The sequence below is a fragment of the Plutella xylostella genome, chromosome 28, assembly GCF_932276165.1.
Source record: "Plutella xylostella chromosome 28, ilPluXylo3.1, whole genome shotgun sequence".
Lineage (NCBI taxonomy): Eukaryota > Metazoa > Arthropoda > Insecta > Lepidoptera > Plutellidae > Plutella > Plutella xylostella.
In genome coordinates this window covers 1,031,657-1,058,159 of record NC_064008.1, presented here as the reverse complement: position 1 = coordinate 1,058,159, position 26,503 = coordinate 1,031,657, and the positions used below count along the sequence as shown (strand labels likewise).

General features: G+C 40.7%; 4 protein-coding genes and 2 long non-coding RNA genes across 6 annotated transcripts; 3 read left to right on the top strand and 3 right to left on the bottom strand.

Moving 5' to 3' along the window:
* Positions 1-2,998: 2,998 nt before the first annotated feature.
* Positions 2,999-5,362, top strand: LOC125490938. Its single transcript, XM_048631461.1, has 3 exons — positions 2,999-3,382; positions 3,893-4,068; positions 4,810-5,362. The coding sequence occupies exons 1-3, from the start codon at positions 3,275-3,277 to the stop codon at positions 5,327-5,329; spliced, it is 804 nt and encodes a 267-aa protein (XP_048487418.1). The 5' UTR covers positions 2,999-3,274; the 3' UTR covers positions 5,330-5,362.
* Positions 5,363-5,487: 125 nt separating this feature from the next.
* On the bottom strand, positions 5,488-7,408 carry LOC125490939. Its single transcript, XR_007267980.1, has 4 exons — positions 7,289-7,408; positions 6,919-7,096; positions 6,435-6,500; positions 5,488-5,814 (listed from the first exon to the last, which is right to left on the bottom strand). It is a non-coding gene; the product is annotated as an uncharacterized LOC125490939 (long non-coding RNA).
* A 779-nt stretch (positions 7,409-8,187) lies between these two features.
* Positions 8,188-11,175, top strand: LOC125490900. The gene is made up of 3 exons (XM_048631350.1): positions 8,188-8,335; positions 8,846-9,021; positions 10,526-11,175. Exons 1-3 carry the CDS (start codon positions 8,228-8,230, stop codon positions 11,043-11,045), a joined length of 804 nt encoding a protein of 267 aa, XP_048487307.1. The 5' UTR covers positions 8,188-8,227; the 3' UTR covers positions 11,046-11,175.
* A 25-nt stretch (positions 11,176-11,200) lies between these two features.
* LOC125490901 lies at positions 11,201-12,973 on the bottom strand. The gene is made up of 4 exons (XM_048631351.1): positions 12,868-12,973; positions 12,499-12,675; positions 12,148-12,213; positions 11,201-11,527 (listed from the first exon to the last, which is right to left on the bottom strand). Exons 1-4 carry the CDS (start codon positions 12,916-12,918, stop codon positions 11,291-11,293), a joined length of 531 nt encoding a protein of 176 aa, XP_048487308.1. The 5' UTR covers positions 12,919-12,973; the 3' UTR covers positions 11,201-11,290.
* Positions 12,974-21,705: 8,732 nt separating this feature from the next.
* Positions 21,706-22,963, bottom strand: LOC125490902. Its single transcript, XR_007267961.1, has 2 exons — positions 22,515-22,963; positions 21,706-22,403 (listed from the first exon to the last, which is right to left on the bottom strand). It is a non-coding gene; the product is annotated as an uncharacterized LOC125490902 (long non-coding RNA).
* A 1,240-nt stretch (positions 22,964-24,203) lies between these two features.
* On the top strand, positions 24,204-26,462 carry LOC125490891. Its single transcript, XM_048631319.1, has 3 exons — positions 24,204-24,326; positions 24,837-25,012; positions 25,874-26,462. The coding sequence occupies exons 1-3, from the start codon at positions 24,219-24,221 to the stop codon at positions 26,391-26,393; spliced, it is 804 nt and encodes a 267-aa protein (XP_048487276.1). The 5' UTR covers positions 24,204-24,218; the 3' UTR covers positions 26,394-26,462.
* Positions 26,463-26,503: the final 41 nt, after the last annotated feature.

Genomic DNA, 26,503 nt, shown 5'->3' with positions numbered 1-26,503 from the left:
CCGAAACTGTTCACCTGTGCACTGGAAGATGTTTTTAAGCTTGTAGAGTGGAAAAGACTGGGCATTAACGTCAATGGCGAATATATCTCTCATCTACGATTTGCTGATGACATAGTTATTATGGCGGAAACGCTGGAGGAGTTAGGCGAAATGCTCACAGACCTCAATGATGCCTCTAAACAAGTTGGGCTGAAAATGAACATGGACAAGACAAAGGTCATGTCGAACGAACATGTTTCATCATCGCCCGTAACTGTAGGAGGTGTCACCATCGAAGTTGTCGATCAGTATCCCTACCTAGGACAAGTGATCCGATTAGGTAAATCCAACTTCGATAAAGAGGTAGCTCGTAGAATCCAACTCGGATGGGCAGCGTTCGGGAAATTACGACACATCTTCACTGAAAACATACCTCAGTGTCTGAAAACAAACGTTTTCAATCAGTGCGTGTTGCCAGTGATGACTTACGGAGCCGAGACGTGGTGCTTCACCAAAGGGCTTATCCACAAGCTCAGAGTTGCTCAGCGTGCTATGGAAAGGGCTATGTTAGGCGTGTCCCTGCGAGATAGGATTCGTAATGAAGAAATCCGCAGGAGAACTAAAGTTACCGACATAGCCAAAAGGATTAGCACGCTGAAGTGGCAATGGGCTGGCCACGTAGCCCGCAGAGCCGACGACCGCTGGAGTAGAAAGGTTCTGGAGTGGAGACCCCGTGTCGGCAAACGGCGTGTCGGTCGCCCCCCAACCCGTTGGTCTGATGATCTGCGGAAGGTAGCGGGAAGCCGCTGGATGCAGATGGCGGGTGACCGTTTGGGGTGGCGATCGTTAGGAGAGGCCTATGTCCAACAGTGGACTACAGAAGGCTGAGAGAGAGAAGTGAGTCAGTGAGATGTACGAAAGTTACATACTTCGATCTACGAAAGTTAGTATAGATTCTCTGAATGAAATATCAACTCTACTTTATACAGCGTGTTGCAAAAAACAACTTTTGAAAACACGTTACTTTGTTTTTGTTTCAAATCTAATGAATTTCCAAAAGAACTTGGACTTAGAACAAAATATTTTATCTTTAAAAACCTCTTCCAGACCTCTGTCTCTTAAAGGTAGAATATTTCCAAGCCATTATCATTTACCTAGTTACTTGTACCTATTTTATAGTTTAGTAAATATTTACTTAAGTATACCTTAATATTAATAGCTATAAATAAAAATAATTACAGTGTCGAAAAAAAAAACTTTTTTTTAAAATAGCTTTTAAGAACAAAATTTATTTAAAATGACCTGCTCAGTTAATTACTGTCTGTAATTCATTTTATATTTCATTTGTATATTCATTTCACCACGCTTATAATCTAGAGCTTTGTTACTACACCACCTTACAAGAAGTTACGTTACTATACCATCATAAGGTAGATTTTGTAGATTCTAAGCATGAGATTAAAAAACAGAATAATATAGTGTTTTTTGCTCTGTGTGGTGCTAGAGTTCGCTGGTGAAGGTAGGTTGTGAGGATACCAATGAATGGTTCTTCCTTCTTCTTTGAGGGACTGTCTAAAGATCTACAAAATATAATAAAAAAACAATGTTGTTATGTGTGGTTAAGTATTTTATTCAAGACTTTATGAATGTCAAAAATTATTTCTTCCTTTTTATACCAAACTTTGATTATTCATAAATCATATCCAACTGTAAAAAGAAACATATTGATTAAAATAAAGTACTTACCTATATTTCATGTGACCAAATAACCTTCATCTGACAAAAAACATATACGAAATATTGATATATTTTTTAAATTTATTATTTAAAAATAATAAAAAACTTTTTTCTTTCGTTCTTTCTTTAAATTAAATCAAATAATATTTTAAGGATTTAAGACGTGACAAAAGTTTTGCATCGCGCTCACTTACATCGCGCGGCCACGCAACGGAGAACTTTTGTCACGTCTTAATTGAGCCCCGTGCTAGCCCTTCAGAGGATCATAAAGTTAGTGCCAATTTCTCCATAGTCGGTTAGAGCAAAACCAGGGAGTAATGGTTGACTTTTGACACATCTATCATGAATTTTATATGCAGATGACGTATCATTGATGAACCTGTCGGTTAGTTAACCGACTATGGCGAAATTGGGGCTTAAACTGTTAGCGCTGGGGCGGCACACATATCTCTTTTGTCTCCTGTACTCACCGATGGTAGGCACGAACCACCGTGGTTGTTTCGTGTTGTCTTCTTCGCAGGGCTCGCATGGGACGTCTTCACAGCTGTCACCCTCACAGTCTTCACATCTTTCAGCCTCGCAGTCGTCACAGGTTTCAGCCTCACACTCGTCACAGGTTTTATTACCCTGGGAAAGTCACACCTATTCTATTCTATTCTATTCTATTCTATTCTATTATCTGTGGGGGTGTAAGTACCTGCACCTGGTTCTCTCGAGTGGAACCTTTGTGCATATCCCCAAGGTTAGGTAACTACTTATTATTTAGTTACAACTTATATACGTACTTTCTATTATATTCTATTATCTGTTGTGGGGGTGTAAGGACCTGCACCTGGCTCATAACCTATATGCATAATTATGCCGAGGGTCTAAACTGCCTTCCTAAGCTCGGACCACGCTGGTCCACTGCGGGTTGGTAGGTTCACATAGATGTGCTTAATTATGCAAGTTTCCTCACAATGTTTTCCTTTACCGTAAGAGTGATGGCATATTTATATACATTTTACCTGAATTCCAAAGAACTCATTGGTACAGTATATCAGCGCCGGGATTCGAACCCTAATCTCTGGCGTGTGAAGCGGGCGCTCACCCGACTGACCACCACCGCTCTTGTGTGCTACAAAAGAGTGACGGGTATTAATAAATACTGAAAAAAGGATTGGGGAAAAGGCACCACCTTGGGGCACGCCGGCTGTGACATCACACCAGGTTATCATCGGACCGGATGCGTTTGCAAATAATTGTTAAAATTTTCTTTGAATCGTGGAACTAGAAAAAAAGCGGAAGGAATCTCGCTTACTAAAACACTGAGGCACCACAATGGCGGCGACATAAGAGTGTGGGTGCGTAGGTGCGACGTGATTGGCGCGCAGCGGCAAACTGACTTACTTTGAGTATGAATGTGTGTGTCGGGCTCGTCGTAACAATGAAAGTGACTTACTTAGGGTGACTCAGTTTATAGTTAGTGATATTCTTTCCGCCTTTATGTCTACTTCCATGCTTTGAATAAAATAACATTCTGTTTTATTCCCCTCTTCTCCCCCCAGTGGCAGTGGCGATGACGTCAGAGCCGGACTCGTGTTCGGAAGAGGAGCCGGACAGCGAGATGCTCAGCGACGACCCGAGTTTCCAGGACAGTGATGACGAGAGACAGATGCGGGCACAGGTGAGGAACTTTCATTGTGGCTGGATTTACTGGCCAAGTGTTCTAGTGTCAAAGTCGACCTCTTCTTGCCTTCTAGTTTAAACATTAGCCTCTCCCCCATCCATGTGTTGAAGTCGACCATTCCCTCCCTCTTAGTGTCGATGTCGACCGCTCCCCACATTCTAGTGTCGACGTCCAAAGACAACGTAGTGACGTTTTGTGGAGATTGAGGCAATAGTTGTGGGAATGGTGAGGGAAGATCTTGCAGCCCAAGATCCAGACCCATATTTCATTTCATAAGAATGTTGAAAAGAAGAAGGGTGTCAGCTGCCTACATACCGAATTTCATCAAAATTTCCCCAGCCGTTTTCCCATGAAAGAGTACCAAACATCTATACTCAAAATCTTTCGCGTTTAGGCTCTAGACAGACGGACCGCATTTCAACTGCAATCAAACACTCAGTTGACACGACTCGTCCTTCATATTAGTACGATATGGAAGATCTTCAACTAATCCTTTCCCGTCCCCAGTCGGACCTACCCCCCGGCCTGCCTCTCCGAGCGCCCCGCAAGTTGTTCTCCAACTGCCGCGAGCGCTGGCGCCAGCAGAACGTGAGTGGAGCCTTCGCCGAGCTCCGGAGACTCGTGCCCACGCACCCGCCCGACAAGAAGTTGTCTAAGAGCGAGATATTGAGGGTCGCCATCAGGTACGAGTACCATAGAATAGAATATGACTTTATTGAACACTAGCTCTTCCCGCGAGGGTCTTTACCATATGTATACCAAATTTCATTAAAATCCGTTCAGTAGTTTTGGCGTGAAAGAGTAACAGACAGACAGACACAGTTACTTTCGCATTTATAATAATTAGTTTGGATTTGGATAACATAGGTCAGACATACAAAAAGATAGTTGTCGACTACAACAGGTAAGTAAACTCTGGAGTTTTGTGACGCTGTTGCTCTCCTTTCTAAGACCAAGGTTGGTAACAAACACAAAGACTAGTCATTAGAAATTTTAGGAAACTAGGTACCTCAGTATCTTGTCTTGTAAACTGTTAGGTATTTACATTTTGTTACAAATATAAACGCAGCTTGTGAGAGGACAACCATTTATTGACTCCCGTTGCCATGCCAACGGACAGCAACCATAAATATACAACAGTAAACAAAAGCTAAGAGTGGATATTGAATAGAAACCCGAAATCTCAGGCAATCGCAGGAAGATACAATTAAATTAATATAACCTAACCTAACTTTTTGTGGCTATGTGAATGAAAACTGTGTCTGACACAGGGTTATAGCGCCGCTCTTCTTTTTAGACTTTTCTTACAACATTTTATATTATAGGTTTTTATCTATATCCACCCCAACGACTGTCACATCTTTTCTGGCAGACATAATCTTCCCTTTGCCCATATATGTTCATTATGTATATTCTTATTACAGATACATCGGTCTTCTATGCGAGGTGCTCGAGTGGCAGAAAGCGCATTCTATCTCCACTAACAAAGAGAACAACTCCTTAGCAATCAAATGCGAATCACCTCTTAGCCCATCGCAGAACCTACGCAGGAAGTACAAACGACCTTATTGCAATGATGATGAAGGTCCAAAACCGAAAATCTTTCTCGAAGGCGCTAACGACTTTCCGAAATTCGGCAACGAGGAAAATGAAGATGGTTCGCTCTTCAGACGCTACCAAAGTCGAGTGGTCCAAAACAAAATGGAGCACTATAGGTTCCTCAGAAGCTCTTACTATTTCCCAAGATGGCGCCATCCCCTGCCGTTAAAGAACTTGACAACTGACAGGAATGGAAACAACTTGCTCATGATCGCTCCAGCGCAAAATGGGACGAGCAAACCAGATAATGGGGTTGTGAAGTATTGCAACGGAACTGCAGATGTTGATAAGTCTCTAGATAAAGACAAGGGTGACAATAAGGATGGGATGAACAAAATGATGTAGTTTAAGTCAATATTTTTTGCAATACTATAATTAATTAACCGTGTTTACCGACATATAATTTAAGAGTGTTTATTTATTTATTGTACCGATATTTTGTTATTAAAACGTAGCTATAGATTGTTAACAATATTATTAAAAATTCAAATACTTAACACAAATTGGGGTTTGGAGTTTTAATGTTACTTTGAGGAAATTTTAACTTATATAGGAGTTTTGAATTATCGCATTTTTATTGACTAATCTTATCCTTGCATTCTGTAAACGTATCCTTGCAATTTTAACTTCATATAGGGCCTGCGTTTAGGCTTTTCAGTCGGATCAGAAGCATCTATTATCGTCCTTCTAGGATCAAAGTCGACCTCTCCCCCGCTTCTAGTGTCGACATCGACCTCTTCCCCCCTTCTAGTGTCGAAGTCGGACACGATGAGTTGTCCCGGCAGCAGCGGTCCCCCGGACACCGTGTACATCTGCACTGGACCGCCATGCTGGAACAGTTCAAGTGGTATCGGTTCATCGGTTGGTGGACCCCAACAAAAGCAAGCTTGTGCAGAGAGAGTTGTCGGGTAAGTGGGCGACCCGACTGTCAGATGTTTTCAAGCTGCCCGAAGGCCTCTGACTAGGTTTAACGACTGCTGCCGAAGCAGCAACTGGGACCCACCGCTTAGCGTGCTGTCCGAAGCACGGAAGCGTCCAGAAAAGAAAAACTTGAAATCGGTCACCCATCCAATGGCTGGCTGTGCCAGTTGTTGCTTAACCTCAGTGATCAGTTACGATCACTGAAGCCAGCTCGACTACGGACGCTACGGTGCCTAATGGTATCAGTTATGCCACGGAAATAAAGAAATACTCAAGTAAGAAGTACAATGGCAATACTCTAGCTATTTTGCAGTATTCGTAGGCAGGTTGTTGCAAAAGCGGTGTAAGGAGAAAGGGGTGACCCAGGAACAGTTTTGAATAGTATAGAAATATAAGCGTTTTTTGATGTTCACTGAAATTTGGTTGTTCTTCTGACTTTTGGTACAGCCTTCAAAGGAGCTACGGATATTACATAATATGATTTTCTTACAAACTGAAAATGTAATTTTGATGTTTAGCGATAACTCACCGGATTCGTGGGGGGATAAGGGGGGCGTTTTATTTTATTTTCCCGTAATCCTGCTGCTTGTGCCATCTGAAAACATTTTAGGTTTTTATAACTAAGAACAATATATATTACCATACTACAATACGATATAAATATAATAGGTACTTATTATAATTTAATAAATCATTCTCAAAAAGCTCGCGACCTATCCTGGCCCTGTAGCACAGGGCGCTATTAAGACGTGACAAGAGTTCTCCGTAGCGCTCGCTCTTGAGGCTGCGGGATGTGAGTGAGCGCGTTGCAAAACTCTTGTCACGTCTTAAGTGCGCCCGTACTAGCCCTTCTGTGAGTAAAAATGAATGTAGGTAATAGCGAAAACCGTGTGCGCTTGCGAGTCACCCCTGACTACCCTTTCGGGTATTACAGTTTTGAGCAATTGAGCATATCAATAATATATAAATATGTGGGGAAATTATTATGTAAGGATGGAAAATGATAGTGTTACCCGTAAAAACATAGTTCCAAGGTTTTGCAGTTTTTTTTTGCTGTTGTTCCTCAAGGTTCGCATTCAGGCCCTCGTTGGATTGGATCGCGCCGTCATCGCCATCCACTGCATATGTAGAAACTCCGTCGCCACTGCTGATTCCTCTTTGTAATAGTTGATCCACGCTGTATAATGTATCCTGAAAAGATCAATTTGAACTACTTATACTATAATTTAAAATTCTGGTATCTGTTTTAACAAACTATGGCTACTTTGTATCCTCAAATTCCCACTAAAAAACCTAGTATTACTTATATTATATATTATATTGTGTACAAATAAAGAATATTCTATATTTATCTATCTATGTATATTAAAAGAACTATTATACCTGAGCGGTTATAATAACAAATAGCCATGGCAGTAGCACAAGGACCTCCATTTTCAAAGACTACACTAAGAGTGGTACAGTAAAGTTTATCAAAAATTAATTGTTATTTTTATCGATAGACATTATTTATTAAGATAGTATTAATTGATTTTCTATATATACCCACTGCGCAGTAAGAATTATTGCTTCTTTTTTACCTAGTAGATAAGTAAGTACATATACATACAGTGAAACTATTAATTCATGAAATTAATGTTTGAGGAACTAAAATTTTCAGGAGCCTGGCACCAATAGAAAAGAAACATAAAAGTCATAACAATTATGGCAGTTGGCGGTTCGGTGTTTTTTCAATTTTCTTATTTAATTATTAGGATAATCTAGATAAAAACAACTATTTACGCCTGTTTGCAATTAGGAAGAAGAAGAAAAATATTCGTAGTCAAGCTAGGGAAGTTATTTATCGAGTTTATATACAATGTTTAGCGGAACATGAAGCTGGACACATTTTGTCGAATTTGGAGGATGTTTACGCTCGTGCAGCGTCTATGACGGGTACCTATGTAACATTGTACAAATTGTAATAATTCATTTTTTATCAGTACCAACGCTTCATTTATCGATAAATCTAGGTTTAAAGCCCAAGTCGAACATTGTTTACATATCGCTGGTTGTAGGTTTGGGCTGGTTTAAGTTGAGTCAAACCATAACATTTTGATACTTGAAGTTATATTTTTTGTTTACTTACTAAATTCCCATTCTGTAACTCTGTATTTCTTAACTTAAGGGTAGTTTCAAATAAGCATTTTTTATTTTATTTTATAGGAGTATCGGATAGTACCGTCTGGCATATTTCAAAAGAGGGCTTTATGTCTACTTCCATGCTTTGAATAAAATAACATTCTGTTTTATTCCCCTCTTCTCCCCCCAGTGGCAGTGGCGATGACGTCAGAGCCGGACTCGTGTTCGGAAGAGGAGCCGGACAGCGAGATGCTCAGCGACGACCCGAGTTTCCAGGACAGTGATGACGAGAGACAGATGCGGGCACAGGTGAGGAACTACCATTGTGGCTGGATTTACTGGCCAAGTGTTCTAGTGTCAAAGTCGACCTCTTCTTGCCTTCTAGTTTAAACATTAGCCTCTCCCCCATCCATGTGTTGAAGTCGACCATTCCCTCCCTCTTAGTGTCGATGTCGACCGCTCCCCACATTCTAGTGTCGACGTCCAAAGACAACGTAGTGACGTTTTGTGGAGATTGAGGCAATAGTTGTGGGAATGGTGAGGGAAGATCTTGCAGCCCAAGATCCAGACCCATATTTCATTTCATAAGAATGTTGAAAAGAAGAAGGGTGTCAGCTGCCTACATACCAAATTTCATCAAAATTTCTTCAGCCGTTTCCCCATGAAAGAGTACCAAACATCTATACTCAAAAACTTTCGCGTTTAGGCTCTAGACAGACGGACCGCATTTCAACTGCAATCAAACACTCAGTTGACACGGCTCGTCCTTCATATTAGTACGATATGGAAGATCTCCAACTAATCCTTTCCCGTCCCCAGTCGGACCTACCCCCCGGCCTGCCTCTCCGAGCGCCCCGCAAGTTGTTCTCCAACTGCCGCGAGCGCTGGCGGCAGCAGAACGTGAGTGGAGCCTTCGCCGAGCTCCGGAGACTCGTGCCCACGCACCCGCCCGACAAGAAGCTGTCTAAGAGCGAGATATTGAGGGTCGCCATCAGGTACGAGTACCATAGAATAGAATATGACCTTATTGAACACTTGCTGTTCCCGCGAGGGTCTATACCATATGAATACCAAATTTCATTCAAATCCGTTCAGTAGTTTTGGCGTGAAAGAGTAACAGACAGATAGACAGACAGACAGACACAGTTATTTTCGCATTTATAATATTATATATATATATGTCGCAGGCATCTGGTTTAATCTCCTGTTTGATTGAACCACTAGCCCGTTCATTGGATGGCGCTATTCAGTTGTATGACTAAAGGACAACTCGTCAAGTCGTTGATTGTAACGTTCGACGTCTTGACTGAACGTCATTCAGCGGAGTCGTTGAATGGGATATAGTATAGCAACTTTGTAATGTCTGGTTAGGGTGAACATGACCAGACAAGAGTCAACAAAAAGACTATGTTACAGAGCTCTTATCTCACAAATTAACTAAACAATAACAATTAACGTCCCTTCATATTGTTGTTCATAATTATCCAGTTTCGCCACAATTTTTTCTTTGAAACTATATACGCCCGCGGCGTAATAATAGGTAAATCCATGTTGTCACACTATTTTAACACAAATAACGCACTTTAAAGCTAATTTATTTGCAAAAAACTAACAATATAGGTGCTTTTTGTATCAGCTGTTAGCTGTTAGACGCCATATTTGTTTTGTTCACCACCTGACTGATTTTAAGTCAGCTAACTAGTTGGACGTTTTGTGACGCTTGTGCAATCAACGTTCGGCCTAGTCATACAACTAAGCAGCGTCATCCAATGAACGGGCTAGCGGTTCAATCAAACAGGAGATTAAACCAGATGCCTGCGACATATATATTATATACTAGCTGTTCCCGCGCGTTTCGCTTCGCCTTAAAAGTTTTCCCGTGGGAATTCCGAGATAAAAAGTAGCCTATGTTCTTTCCCAGGGTCTTGACCGTATGTATACCAAATTTCATTCAAATCTGTTCAGTAGTTTTGGCGTGAAAGAGTAACAGCCAGACAGACACAGTTACTTTCGCATTTATAATATTAGTTTGGATTTGGATAACATAGGTCAGACATACAAAAAGATAGTTGTCGACTACAACAGGTAAGTAAACTCTGGAGTTTTGTGACGCTGTTGCTCTCCTTTCTAAGACCAAGGTTGGTAACAAACACAAAGACTAGTCATTAGAAATTTTAGGAAACTACCTCAGTATCTTGTTCAGAGAGGCAGGTATATTTATAAACAAAAGCTAAGAGTGGATATTGAATAGAAACCCGAAATCTCAGGCAATCGCAGGAAGATACAATTAAATTAATATAACCTAACCTAAATTTTTGTGGCTATGTGAATGAGAACTGTGTCTGACACAGGGTTATAGCGCCGCTCTTCTTTTCAGACTTTTCTTACAACTATTATAGGTTTTTTATCTGTGTCCACCCCAGCGACTGTCACATCTTTTCTGGCAGACATAATCTTCCCTTTGTCCATATATGTTCATTATGTATATTCTTATTACAGATACATCGGTCTTCTATGCGAGGTGCTCGAGTGGCAGAAAGCGCATTCCATCTCCACTAACAAAGAGAACAACTCCTTAGCAATCAAATGCGAATCACCTCTTAGCCCATCGCAGAACCTACGCAGGAAGTACAAACGACCTTATTGCAATGATGATGAAGGTCCAAAACCGAAAATCTTTCTCGAAGGCGCTAAAGACTTTCCGAAATTCGGCAACGAGGAAAATGAAGATGGTTCGCTCTTCAGACGCTACCAAAGTCGAGTGGTCCAAAACAAAATGGAGCACTATAGGTTCCTCAGAAGCTCTTACTATTTCCCAAGATGGCGCCATCCCCTGCCGTTAAGGAACTTGACAACTGACAGGAATGGAAACAACTTGCTCATGATCGCTCCAGCGCAAAATGGGACGAGCAAACCAGATAATGGGGTTGTGAAGTATTGCAACGGAACTGCAGATGTTGATAAGTCTCTAGATAAAGACAAGGGTGACAATAAGGATGGGATGAACAAAATGATGTAGTTTAAGTCAATATTTTTTGCAATACTATAATTTAACCGTGTTTACCGACATATAATTTAAGAGTGTTTTTTTATTTATTGTACCGATATTTTGTTATTAAAACGTAGCTATAGATTGTTAACAATATTATTAAAAATTAAAATACTTAACACAAATTGGGGTTTGGAGTTTTAATGTTACTTTGAGGAAATTTTAACTTATATAGGAGTTTTGAATTATCGCATTTTTATTGACTAATCTTATCCTTACATTCTGTAAACGTATCCTTGCAATTTTAACTTCATATAGGGCCTGCGTTTAGGCTTTTCAGTCGGATCAGAAGCATCTATTATCGTCCTTCTAGGATCAAAGTCGACCTCTCCCCCGCTTCTAGTGTCGACGTCGACCTCTTCCCCCCTTCTAGTGTCGAAGTCGGACACGATGAGTTGTCCCGGCAGCAGCGGTCCCCCGGACACCGTGTACATCTGCACTGGACCGCCATGCTGGAACAGTTCAAGTGGTATCAGTTCATCGGTTGGTGGACCCCAACAAAAGCAAGCTTGTGCAGAGAGAGTTGTCGGGTAAGTGGGCGACCCGACTGTCAGATGTTTTCAAGCTGCCCGAAGGCCTCTGACTAGGTTTAACGACTGCTGCCGAAGCAGCAACTGGGACCCACCGCTTAGCGTGCTGTCCGAAGCACGGAAGCGTCCAGAAAAGAAAAACTTGAAATCGGTCACCCATCCAATGGCTGGCTGTGCCAGTTGTTGCTTAACCTCAGTGATCAGTTACGATCACTGAAGCCAGCTCGACTACGGACGCTACGGTGCCTAATGGTATCAGTTATGCCACGGAAATAAAGAAATACTCAAGTAAGAAGTACAATGGCAATACTCTAGCTATTTTGCAGTATTCGTAGGCAGGTTGTTGCAAAAGCGGTGTAAGGAGAAAGGGGTGACCCAGGAACAGTTTTGAATAGTATAGAAATATAAGCGTTTTTTGATGTTCACTGAAATTTGGTTGTTCTTCTGACTTTTGCTACAGCCTTCAAAGGAGCTACGGATATTACATAATATGATTTTCTTACAAACTGAAAATGTAATTTTGATGTTTAGCGATAACTCACCGGATTCGTGGGGGGATAAGGGGGGCGTTTTATTTTATTTTCCCGTAATCCTGCTGCTTGTGCCATCTGAAAACATTTTAGGTTTTTAGAACTAAGAACAATATATATTACCATACTACAATACAATATAAATATAATACCTAGGTTATAAATCCTAATAAATCGTACTCAAAAAGCTCGCGACCTATCCTGTGAGTAAAAATGAATGTAGGTAATAGCGAAAACCGTGTGCGCTTGCGAGTCACCCCTGACTACCCTTTCGGGTATTACAGTTTTGAGAAATTGAGCATATCAATAATAAATAAATATGTGGGGAAATTATTATGTAAGGATGGAAAGTGATAGTGTTACCCGTAAAAACATAGTTCCAAGGTTTTGCAGTTTTTTTTGCTGTTGTTCCTCAAGGTTCGCATTCAGGCCATCGTTGGATTGGATCGCGCCGTCATCGCCATCCACTGCATATGTAGAAACTCCGTCGCCACTGCTGATTCCTCTTTGTAATAGTTGATCCACGCTGTATAATGTATCCTGAAAAGATCAATTTGAACTACTTATACTATAATTTAAAATTCTGGTATCTGTTTTAATAAACTATGGCTACTTTGTATCCTCAAATTCCCACTAAAAAACCTAGTATTACTTATATTATATATTATATTGTGTACAAATAAAGAATATTCTATATTTATCTATCTATGTATATTAAAAGAACTATTATACCTGAGCGGTTACAATAACAAATAGCCATGGCAGTAGCACAAGGACCTCCATTTTCAAAGACTACACTAAGAGTGGTACAGTAAAGTTTATCAAAAATTAATTGTTATTTTTATCGATAGAAATTTATTAAGATAGTATTAATTGATTTTCTATATATACCCACTGCGCAGTAAGAATGATTGCTTCTTTTTTACCTAGTAGATAAGTAAGTACATATACATACAGTGAAACTATTAATTCATGAAATTAATGTTTGAGGAACTAAAATTTTCAGGAGCCTGGCACCATTAGAAAACAAACATAAAAGTCATAACAATTGTTTATGGCAGTTGGCGGTTCGGTGTTTTTTCAATTTTCTTATTTAATTATTAGGATAATCTAGATAAAAACAACTATTTACGCCTGTTTGCAATTAGGAAGAAGAAGAAAAATATTCGTAGTCAAGCTAGGGAAGTTATTTATCGAGTTTATATACAATGTTTAGCGGAACATGAAGCTGGACACATTTTGTCGAATTTGGAGGATGTTTACGCTCGTGCAGCGTCCATGACGGGTATGTAATACCCCATCCACACGCTCGGCGAACAATGGCAAACAGCAAACAGCAAACAGCAAACACTGACGTGTGGATGGGTGTTTGTCGTTGTTTGCCTGTTTGTGTTTGTGTTCGCCAGTGTTCGGCATCGGTGTCGGTTTTTCTTGCCAGATCAAAGGATGTTCGGCAAACAGTTTACTACGTATCCACACGTCTGGCAGCGGTCAGTATGCGCGCTAGCATTGCGGGAGGCGGACGTATCAACTTGCTACACTTTTTCGTTGGCGCGCATTTTTTTTTATGTATGTTCACCGATTACTCCGCCGTTTATGAACCGATTTTGAAAATTCTTTTTTTTTTGTATTGGGTTGAGCTCCCAGGTGGTCCCATTTTTTTTTCAGAATTTTATCTCACCCCTAAGGGTGGGTAAAGGGGTAAAAACAGGGTATGAATTTCCATTTTGGACACATATTAACCGATTCTAATGAAATTAAAAACATAAATATAGTTCTTGTAACAAAAAAATATGATGGTGACCTTGAGCTGATCTGATGATGGAAACGGAAGGCAGTCAAGGGAACTCCTCAACGGTATATAGCAACTACCTCGTGTTTAGGCTTGAATGATTCGTATTGATTAGTAGGACTTTTTGGTATCATTTGCATCTTACTTTTGATTAAAAATTATTGCAAATAAACTAAAAACTATAAAATAAAATAATAATTAAGAAGAAGAAGTCAGTTTTTTTTTATTATTATTATTATGTTGTGTCGTTACCGTCTCGGGACCATGGGGTCCCGGGCATTTGAAAGGCTTGCATGGGGCCGAAGCCAACATGTAGAGGCCCGTTTGACAACATTAATCTATATGAAATGTGACACTAACCGACGATTTTCCCTGTGTAAACTATAGAAGTAAACCCAAGGAAAATCCCCGGTTAGTGCAGGACTATTGTAGGATATGGAGAAAACTAATACAGGGTTATGGAATGGGGTGCTAAATGGACTGGGTATCTGGGACTATGGAAGGACTATGGCCCCTGCCTGGACCTATATGTTTCACATACGGATAAAAAGGCAGGGGGTGACTCGCACACACATTAAATGGGCCCCCCAAAACAGTCGCTAGCACATTACAGTGACGTAGCAACAAGGGGGCAACATGGCATGAGGTGCTGAGGATGGAGAGGTATACCAAGGCTCTCAGAGCAATCGCGGATACCGGTCAAGACCCCTACAAGCACTTACTGGATATACTTCCTTCCTCCGAACATTATTATTATTATTATTATCCCACCATCGTCTTTGCTTTCTTCTTATTTTCCTTTTTTCTTTCTCTTGCTTTAATTTATATAATAAAAATATGTCAACCCGAAAGTAATAGCTCGTCGTCCGCCGTGTTTGCCGGTTCGGAATGTTATGAGCGTTCGCCGAGCATGTGGATGGCTGTTTGTGTTCGGTGATTGTGGTTGGTGTTTGCGACTTTGTTTGCTGTTTGCCGTGTTTGTGACAAACAGCAAGCGTATGGATGGGGCTTAACATTGTACAAATTGTAATAATTCATTTTTTATCAGTACCAACGCTTCATTTATCGATAAATCTAGGTTTAAAGCCCAAGTCGAACATTGTTTACATATCGCTGGAGGGTGATTCGTGTCACAAAAAACAACTTCGTTTTCATCTCGTTTTCAGATTTTTACGAACGAGCTATGAAATTGCGATTCACATGGCACTAAAAACAAGCTACATAGTAAGATCGTTTCGAGATCGCAAAATGAATGAACGGAATGGAGAATGACGCGATTCATGTCATTTTTGTTGAACTTTTTGATATCGCTTATCTGTCATATTTTGACGTTTTAGCGATTTTAAATTTTCGAAGAAAAGGGTGAAATTGTTAGATCGTTTTCAGAAAATACTGCTAAAAGTGAAATTGACCTTGTACGCATCTCTCCAAGATCTTCAAGCCATTTTTCAGCCGGACAGCCGTCCCTACGAGATACGTTTCCATCTTTACCGAATTCGTAATTTTCCTTTATAGTAAGCTTGTATTAGTGATATTTATTTGATTGGTGTGGGTTTTGGCCTGAGGCCCTCGCAGAATGAGGAAGAATATTTTAACCGAAAGCATACACATTCCCTCAGTGTGCAAATTGTAAGTTAATGAATTAAACACATTGTAATGCATGTATATTTTATTTATTGATAGAACTAATAAATTCAATGAATTATCACAAATACTAAAAAAATATAGGTAGTAATTAGGTCCCTTTACCACTTAATAAAGCTACAGATAATGGCAATCAAAGATTAAAGTCTTATTATTTTTCTCATATTCTCTCCTATAGGTTGGCTGGTACAAAATGCTTTTAGCCTTTTGTATAAGTAATTATTAATACTTATATATACAATTAGGGATAGCCTAACTTTTAAAATAAAAAAAACAAGCACAGGACACCTACAACCTTTAATCAATTAATATTTACAAACTTAATTAATCATTTATCAACAATAATTTACACAACTAAATCACAAAACTAAACCACGCTAAACACAACTAGAACCTATCACTAAATAACCTAGCTACACTAGATACGAGCTGAACAGTGCTAACGCTTCGACGGCTGGATCGGGAAAGAGGGCGGCGCAACCTCTCACTCCGCTTTTATTGGCGCGCGGCTAGTGATGCCCTCGGGGTGGCGGACACCGCTAACACGGCCTCTCCTGACAGGTGTTCGTCCTCGAACACTTCCTTGATGTGTGTCACGTATGTTCAGACGTCATGGCAGCTGGCTGGACTCTCCGGGATGACTTCCACTGGTACGGCTTCTGTTGGCTGGTTGGCGTTTTCCCTGGATGGACCCTGTTGCTCACAACGCTGAGCTTCACTCTCTGCAATGTCTTCTTCCATTGCTGTAACAAAATAAAAATATATGACTTGGGCTTTAAACAAACACTCAAGCTAGCATAAGCAAGCAGTCAACAGTCAGTGGATAAGTAATTTTATTATGTTTTTGTCAGTCTTGTCACATTTCAGAATATTAATATGGGCAGCGTACGAGTTAGCATACCCCGAACAGAGGCACCATGTTTGCATGTTCACTGACGGAGAACATCTCAACGCCATATTTCTTATCACTGGCGGAGCCACGCTCAACACCATAACACTAACTACTGGCGGAGCCACGCTCAACACCAAAACACATGTGGATAGAGGCACCATGTTTGCATATCCCGAACAGAGGCACCATGTTAGCATGTTCAACATTCCCTTTACTTATTCTTACATACATCACCTAGTCCTAATTACACATTTATTTCACTCGCACACATTTATCTCATACAACACACATCTACATCCACATATCATTATCATGAACATGTATTCACACATCGTACATACATACATACATCTCTAACATACGCATACTGGGAATACACACAATGAGACACCACCACTTGATGTCAATCGAATCTCAACTTCAATAAGTTAAAGATTACTTACAATCGAAAAAAGTTGCACAGGACTCAGGGGTCCACTCTCCTCGCCAAATAACCATGTGCTCAGCAGCAGCCTGAGTTATCTTGCCGTATGAACCACTAAGCAGTTGCAGTTCGTAACGGCCATGGGGCAAAACCTTCTTTACCCGATAAGGCCCTCGCATCCCTGAGTCCAGATTGCCAGACATCTGTGAACACTTTGTGACAAAGACCATATCGTTAAGTTTAAAGAGGCGTGCTGGTTTGCGATTTTTATTTACATATGCATCCTGCCTCTCTCTATTCATCTCCAGCAGTTCAGACGCACGCTGCCTCTGCAACTCTCGCAAACCTTCACGATTTGGACGTGTGTTATCCAACGCCACGTCACGTATGAGTGACCTTATCACCGGTGTAGCCGCTTCAATGCCAATTAGGAGATGTAAGGGTGACGTTTGCGTTGTCTTTTGTTTAGTACAGTTGAGAGTTAGCTGCAAACGCCCGAGTGAGTCCGACCGCGGTGTGTCAGTTTTTGTGGCCTCAATCCTTAACATATTGAGGACGGTGCGACAGTAGCGTTCCACTTGTCCATTCTCGTTGTGTATTTCAGGCGTTATAAAGTGTAGTTGGCTACCTATCTCAGAAGCGTAAGACTTAAAACTAGCGCTCTCAAACATACGGCCTCTATCACATACCAATAACTTAGGACATCCAAACAATGAAATTGCATTAGATACAGCGTGTTTCAGTTCATTTGCATCTTGCTTACAAAGTGAATACAACAGACAATATTTTGAGTATGCATCAATTATTATCAAAACATATTTACAATCGTTTACAGTAGGTAAGGGGCCTAATACATCGAGATGAATTGTTTCGAATGGAGCGTCTGGCTTACGCCAAGAAGAAATTGGTTGGTGAGGGGCTCTTGGAACTCTTTTTGACGAGAGACAGACAAGGCAATGACTGATATACTTTTTGACAAACGCCCGTAAGTCAGGAAACCAAAAATGGCGAAGGATTAAGTCAATCGTCTTGTCCGCTCCGATATGACTATGCTGGTCGTGAAAAATTCGCAGAAGGCTTAATCTATGACCTTTAGGTATATAACATAAAAGCCTCGACTCCTCACCAGTCGGCGAGTAGGTGTAGTAAAGAATATCATTGCGAACAACGTAACGCGATGCATCTAGCTCATTGTTATTCAGTTTAGAGATTAAGTCATTTGTCTCCTCGTCCGCGGCCTGAGCCATCTGTGCCCAAGTCTTAGGTTTCGCAATGTGGCAGACATCTACAGGATTTCTACTAAGATAGTCGGCATGCTGCATCATAACGCCTTTTCTGTATTCAATTGTAAAATTGAAATCCTGCATGTATATCCACCACCTTGCGACACGAGGGAGCAGGTCCTTTTTCTTTTCAGTCTGTTTAAGTGCATTACAGTCGGTAACGATCTTAAAGGAAATACCTAACAAATAGTGGCGGAAGTGCTGTAAGGCCTTTACTACTGCAAGCGTCTCCAGCTCATATGAGTGGTATCGCGGTTCGGCACCCTGGGTTGTTTTACTGAAATACGCTACGACACGCCGCGTTTTGTTTTCGTGTTCCTGTATTAAAACTCCGCCATAGCCGATGGAACTCGCGTCGGTATGAAGCTCGGTAGGTAGGGACGGATCAAATACGGCCAACACGGGTTCGCTAGTTAGGCGTTTGATTAAGTAATTACGTGCTTCATCTTGTTCTTTTCCCCATATGAACGGAACCCCAGATCGCGTTAGTTTAGCTATGGTAGCAGTTTTTCGAGCATAATCGGGTATGTAGCGCCGGAAGTAGCCAGCCAAACCCAGCAGTTGTCGCACTTGGCGTACGTTTGTAGGTACAGGTGAATCAATTAATGCTTTTATTTTTCGTTCGCTCGGTCTAACCTGACCTTGTGATATTATCCGACCTAAGTACTCGACTTCCGTAGCCACAAACGTACTTTTCTTAATGTTTATAGAAAACCCGGCGGATGTTAATACTTGCAGCGTCTCGCGTAAGTTCTCTAGTGCCTCAGGAATCGAGGATGCCATAATCAGACAATCATCAATATAATTAAGGACCTTTCCGGCTTCAATCAATGGTTTAAGTGTCTTTGTGATGATTTTTTGATACACGGCCGGGGCGTTAGCCAAACCAAAGGGCATTTTCAAATATTCAAAATGCCCTTCAGGTGTTACGAAGGCCGTTTTAGGTATTGAGCTCTTACTTAAGGTAATCTGATTAAAACCGGATGCCATATCGATAATTGAAAAGAATTTACATTTGCCAAGCCTATCAATATGATCGTCAATTAATGGCAGTGGAAAACGATCCTTAACTGTAATTGCGTTCAAAGCGCGAAAGTCTACGCACATTCTATCTTTACCGTCACGTTTTTTGACGAGAATAATCGGGCTGGCATACGGAGATTCGGATTCCTGAATTATTCCTTTGTCCAATAAGTCTTTTATGATATCGCGCACCCGAATCTTCTCATCAAAAGACAGTTTATACGGCCGATAATAAACAGGCGTTTCACTCGTTAGCTCAATGTGCATTTCGCCGGTAGTTACAGTGGTCGAAGCTGTCCCCTCTATAAAATAATCTTTAAATTCATTAATGATTTCAAGCAACTTTTTACGATCGTCGCCCTCAAGGGGAGATTGAACAGGGAGAGAGTTACTGGACTCACTGGGCTGAACGAGCAAAACGTCACTTACACTACAACTTTCAGGCACTCTAGTTATTCGCTGTTTATTGTTTACACGTATGTAGGCAACACCGTCGCAATTTAACACATCAGTACCTATCAACAAAGGTACGTTCATACTTCATACAGGATTTATTGACCACATACAAATCGACTTCTAAAGCAATGTCTTGAAACTCGAGTACCAAAGTAACGTAACTGTTACACTTAATAGTTTGGCTCCCTATGCCCTTAAGTACTTGATTCGTAGGTAAACGGGCGCATTTCAAATGTTTTAAAACAGATTCAGAAATTAACGACACGCGCGACCCGCTATCTATCAGTACGTCGATAGGTATACCTTGCACGACCGCAGTGGTGACGTCATTGTCGCTTTGTAAACCATTTATTTATTTTTTATTTATTTATACTTTTATTGCACAATATACAGAAGTAAATATGTACAATGAGGTGGACTTAATGCTAGAAGCATTTTCTACCATTCAATTCGTTACAAAAATTTACATTATTTACATTTCGAGTTTCAGATCGTTGTTTTGCAAAGCACACAGTGACGTCATGACCCGGCTTCTTACAAAATGAACACACGCGATTGTTTGAGTTGCTAGGTCTATTCACGGATGTTTTTGTTGCACTATTATTATCAGTTGGTTTGTCAGTTTTTAAACGCTTAGGACATAAACGTTGCACATGGCCAACGCTACCGCATGTATAGCATTTTATTTCGCGGGTAGGTGTACTATGAACATTACTGCGTTTGCGGAAATTTGATTCACTGAATTTACTTCGAGATGGGCGCGCTGACTCTTGTGGGGTAGTGACCGTAGGTTTAGTATAGATCGATAGAAAATCTACAAGGTCTTTCGGTAGCAACATGGCATTAGAAGCAGCGGCACGAATTTGAACATCCGTTATGCCACGAATGATGATAGCAACAATTAGATCATCGCTTAAGCCCTTTACTATGTTCAATCGTAATAACGATCGCCTCGCATACTCAGCATACGTGGCATAGCGGTCAGAATTGGAACACATCACATCAAACAAAATATTCGCGACATCGATTCTCCGTGAGCACAGTGGTTTGAATTCTAGTTTAAAGTTGGTCCAGGTACGGTCATTAGTGACCCATTCATTTAACCAACAACGAGCGTCTCCCTTCAGACAGTTGGCTATCCTTGCGAGGCACTCGTTGTCGTCCCAGTTATTTACAATGCGAGCTCTTTCAACTTCCTCACACCACGAATCGATGTCGTTTAAGCTTGGATCAAAATTAGAAATGTAATTATGGGTAGATCTTACTCGTGTTAGGGCGCTCAGTGCGCCAATGAGTCGCTCAGTGGCATCTGGCGCGGCGACACCCCCAGTAGTAGCAGCGGCGGCAGCAGGTACAGCCACGGCTGCAGGGGCCGGCGTCGGCCCGGGGCTGCCCGCACTGGTGGAGGCGCCGCTGCACGCGCCCGGCGCTAGGATAGCGCGCGCGCCGCTCTCGCTGCACGGCTCGCTGGGCTGCGCGGACCCGGCGCGGGGGACGGCCAGCGCACTACCCTCTAGCGCGTTTAATCGCGACAAGATAGCGCCAAGCTGGTTATGAACTGCATCTTCACCGTCAGAATGCAGCTCCTGCCTAATCCTACCCCTACTTCTAGCACTACGTCGTTCAGCCATTATTTACATAAGCAGTAAGCAATCTAAACTATCAGGATGTCCACTAAAGTCAGCGTCAGATAGACTATGGAGCCTATCCCACTTCTGAAATTAGGGATAGCCTAACTTTTAAAATAAAAAAAACAAGCACAGGACACCTACAACCTTTAATCAATTAATATTTACAAACTTAATTAATCATTTATCAACAATAATTTACACAACTAAATCACAAAACTAAACCACGCTAAACACAACTAGAACCTATCACTAAATAACCTAGCTACACTAGATACGAGCTGAACAGTGCTAACGCTTCGACGGCTGGATCGGGAAAGAGGGCGGCGCAACCTCTCACTCCGCTTTTATAGGCGCGCGGCTAGTGATGCTCTCGGGGTGGCGGACACCGCTAACAATACAATATTTTGTTAACAATTATTAAACTATTATTGTATATAGGAACTTAGGTAATCAGTAATCACAGGTGCTCCTCTGTTTGAATTGACGCATGAAGAAGAGGAAGAAGAGAGGCGTGAGGTTATTGAAGGCCAGGCGCATGCGCAGGGACGGGATCCTCCCGCGCAGCAGCCGCAGCAGCGCCGCGCTGACCGCGCGCTCCACGCCGGTCGCGGAGCCAGAGCTTCACTGGTCGCGCAACTGCGTCGCCGCTAAAATCTGTGGATTTTCAATTTATAGTTAAAACATATACCTACAAAAATATTTTGTACTTATTCCGATATAAATTATGTATACGTATTATTTTACTTTAAGTCTGGTCTTGATTGTTCCTTTCATTAGCCTAGAAAAGACAAAATGAAAAGTTCAGTATGATATTGTTCTAAAAAATTACAGACAGATACTAAACAAAACTACGCTGTAACATAAATATTCAACACCAGTTTTCCTAAGACATTATTGGGGTAACAATGAAGTTAAATTCTATTCTATTATTTAGCCAAACATTTAGGAATAACCTACCTTTTTCCATGTGAGGAACCCCTCCTCAAGAAGCCTCTCATTGACTGCAGCCTGTCTGTTCATTACTTCAGCTAATCAGCTATCATTGTGAGGGCTGAAGCCGTGGCTCTCTCACAACGCAGTTGCTCCTTCTGCAACTCAAGCACATCGGCTGCTGCTTGTGTTTCTAAAACAATTCAAAACAGAAATTGGATACATCGTAAATTACAATACCTTCTTGACTACAACCGGTAACATTTATATTTCAAAAAAAATAGGTTAATACATTGATACTTACATGTCTCAGTCGTATTTCTCTAAGTAAGTTAAACTTCCTTTCTTCTTATTTTCCAAAAAAACTACGTTGACACGAAAATGAGCAAAGAAAATCAATGTTTTTATGGAGAAAACATGGCGGCTGTCAAAAGTGCCACAGGTTATGAATTTCTTCAACGTTGAATTAAAAAGCTGTTTCTTGATACTTGCTATCGACACTAATTCCAACAAAATATATTGTAGGAACAAAATTATTTAAAACAATTAGTGGTAGTATTTATAATTTTTGCATGGCAATTAAAAAATATATAGTTTCATTCATTTCACTCAAGCCATCCAAATACGAACTAGCGATATGAAAACGAGATCAAAGTATGTGTGCTATGAATCGCGTTTTTAAACATTGCGGATTTCATCTCGTAACTCGTTCGTATCGCTTTACAAATATTTCGGTTGAGATGTGAATCGCGCCCCGTTGTAGGTTTGGGCTGGTTTAAGTTGAGTCAAACCATAACATTTTGATACTTGAAGTTATATTTTTTGTTTACTTACTAAATTCCCATTCTGTAACTCTGTATTTCTTAACTTAAGGGTAGTTTCAAATAAGCATTTTTTAGGGTACACTACATAATTCCGAATTACTTTTTTACGAATATGAAAATAACGATTTTTTAAATTTCGAATTTCATAGTTCCGAATAATTCACAATCCCGAATTTTATGTTTCCGAATAACGAAAATCACGAATAGTTTATAAACGAAATTTCAAACAACACATTTATTAAAATGACGAAAGTCAATTTTCCGAATATTATTATTTCGATGTTTCAAAAGTACGATTTTTTATTATATCGAATTGTTAAAATTACGAATCCCGAAGTTTTAATATTCCGAAAATACAAATTCCCGAATGTTTCTTAGTTAACAAGAAATGGTTATATGAATAATGCAGCATAATGCGTATAAAAACAATATTTTTTAAGCTATATTATGTGAAACGCTCCGCTCCGCTTCGCTGCGCTCCGCTTTGTTTTTCGATATCTATGTGCACCTAACACGCTCCTCCTCGCTTTGCTCGTCGTCGCACCTATCTTTAGGTTTAGGTCCTAAGGTTTTTAAGTTTAAACACCATAAAAATCCTAGCAATTGTTTTGCTCTAAATTTGAAACGCTCCGCTCCGCTTCGCTGCGCTCCGCTTTGTTTTTCGATATCTATGTGCACCTAACACGCTCCTCCTCGCTTTGCTCGTCGTCGCACCTATCTTTTGGTTTTGGTTCTAAAGTTTTAAAGACGTTTATGTTTTTTTGTCAAAATCACGAATTATCATATTTCTGATCGGGATTTGACTTTTTCGTGATTATAATAAATCGGTATTTTATTTTTCGTATATTAAAGTAATCGTATTTTTTAACATTCGTATATTTAACAATCGTAATAACAATATTCGTGATTATAATATTCGAAATTATAATTTTCGTGAATATTATAATTCGGTATTTTAAAAAATCGGTATTGCAATATTTCGTAAATTACATATTCGCTGTTATCAAATTCGGAAAAAAGTTTTTCGGAATATTTGGGTGTTCCCCATTTTTTATTTTATTTTATAGGAGTATCGGATAGTACCGTCTGGCATATTTCAAAAGAGGGCTTTATGTCTACTTCCATGCTTTGAATAAAATAACATTCTGTTTTATTCCCCTCTTCTCCCCCCAGTGGCAGTGGCGATGACGTCAGAGCCGGACTCGTGTTGGGAAGAAGAGCCGGACAGCGAGATGCTCAGCGACGACCCGAGTTTCCAGGACAGTGATGACGAGAGACAGATGCGGGCACACGTGAGGAACTACCATTGTGGCTGGATTTACTGGCCAAGTGTTCTAGTGTCAAAGTCGACCTCTTCTTGCCTTCTAGTTTAAACATTAGCCTCTCCCCCATCCATGTGTTGAAGTCGACCATTCCCTTCCTCTTAGTGTCGATGTCGACCGCTCCCCACATTCTAGTGTCGACGTCCAAAGACAACGTAGTGACGTTTTGTGGAGATTGAGGCAATAGTTGTGGGAATGGTGAGGGAAGATCTTGCAGCCCAAGATCCAGACCCATATTTCATTTCATAAGAATGTTGAAAAGAAGAAGGGTGTCAGCTGCCTACATAGCAAATTTCTACAAAATTTCCCCAGCCGTTTTCCCATGAAAGAGTACCAAACATCTATACTCAAAAACTTTCGCGTTTAGGCTCTAGACAGACAGACCGCATTTCAACTGCAATCAAACACTCAGTTGACACGACTCGTCCTTCATATTAGTACGATATGGAAGATCTTCAACTAATCCTTTCCCGTCCCCAGTCGGACCTACCCCCCGGCCTGCCTCTCCGAGCGCCCCGCAAGTTGTTCTCCAACTGCCGCGAGCGCTGGCGCCAGCAGAACGTGAGTGGAGCCTTCGCCGAGCTCCGGAGACTCGTGCCCACGCACCCGCCCGACAAGAAGCTGTCTAAGAGCGAGATATTGAGGGTCGCCATCAGGTACGAGTACTATAGAATAGAATATGACTTTATTGAACACTAGCTGTTCCCGCGAGGGTCTATACCATATGTTTACCAAATTTCATTCAAATCCGTTCAGTAGTTTTGGCGTGAAAGAGTAACAGACAGATAGACAGACAGACAGACACAGTTATTTTCGCATTTATAATATTATATATATATATATATTATATACTAGCTGTTCCCGCGCGTTTCGCTTCGCCTTAAAAGTTTTCCTGTGGGGATTCTGGGATAAAAAGTAGCTTATGTTCTTTACCAGGGTCTTGACCGTATGTATACCAAATTTCATTCAAATCTGTTCAGTAGTTTTGGCGTGAAAGAGTAACAGACAGACAGACACAGTTACTTTCGCATTAATAATATTAGTTTTGATTTGGATAACATAGGTCAGACATACAGAAAGATAGTTGTCGACTACAACAGGTAAGTAAACTCTGGAGTTTTGTGACGCTGTTGCTCTCCTTTCTAAGACCAAGGTTGGTAACAAACACAAAGACTAGTCATTAGAAATTTTAGGAAACTACCTCAGTATCTTGTTCAGAGAGGCAGGTAGGTATATTTAGAAACAAAAGCTAAGAGTGGATATTGAATAGAAACCCGAAATCTCAGGCAATCGCAGGAAGATACAATTAAATTAATATAACCTAACCTAACTTTTTGTGGCTATGTGAATGAAAACTGTGTCTGACATTGGTTATAGCGCCGCTCTTCTTTTCAGACTTTTCTTACAACTATTATAGGTTTTTTATCTGTGTCCACCCCAGCGACTGTCACATCTTTTCTGGCAGACATAATCTTCCCTTTGTCCATATATGTTCATTATGTATATTCTTATTACAGATACATCGGTCTTCTATGCGAGGTGCTCGAGTGGCAGAAAGCGCATTCCATCTCCACTAACAAAGAGAACAACTCCTTAGCAATCAAATGCGAATCACCTCTTAGCCCATCGCAGAACCTACGCAGGAAGTACAAACGACCTTATTGCAATGATGATGAAGGTCCAAAACCGAAAATCTTCCTCGAAGGCGCTAACGACTTTCCGAAATTCGGCAACGAGGAAAATGAAGATGGTTCGCTCTTCAGACGCTACCAAAGTCGAGTGGTCCAAAACAAAATGGAGCACTATAGGTTCCTCAGAAGCTCTTACTATTTCCCTAGATGGCGCCATCCCCTGCCGTTAAGGAACTTGACAACTGACAGGAATGGAAACAACTTGCTCATGATCGCTCCAGCGCAAAATGGGACGAGCAAAGCAGATAATGGGGTTGTGAAGTATTGCAACGGAACTGCAGATGTTGATAAGTCTCTAGATAAAGACAAGGGTGACAATAAGGATGGGATGAACAAAATGATGTAGTTTAAGTCAATATTTTTTGCAATACTATAATTAATTAACCGTGTTTACCGACATATAATTTAAGAGTGTTTATTTATTTATTGTACTGATATTTTGTTATTAAAACGTAG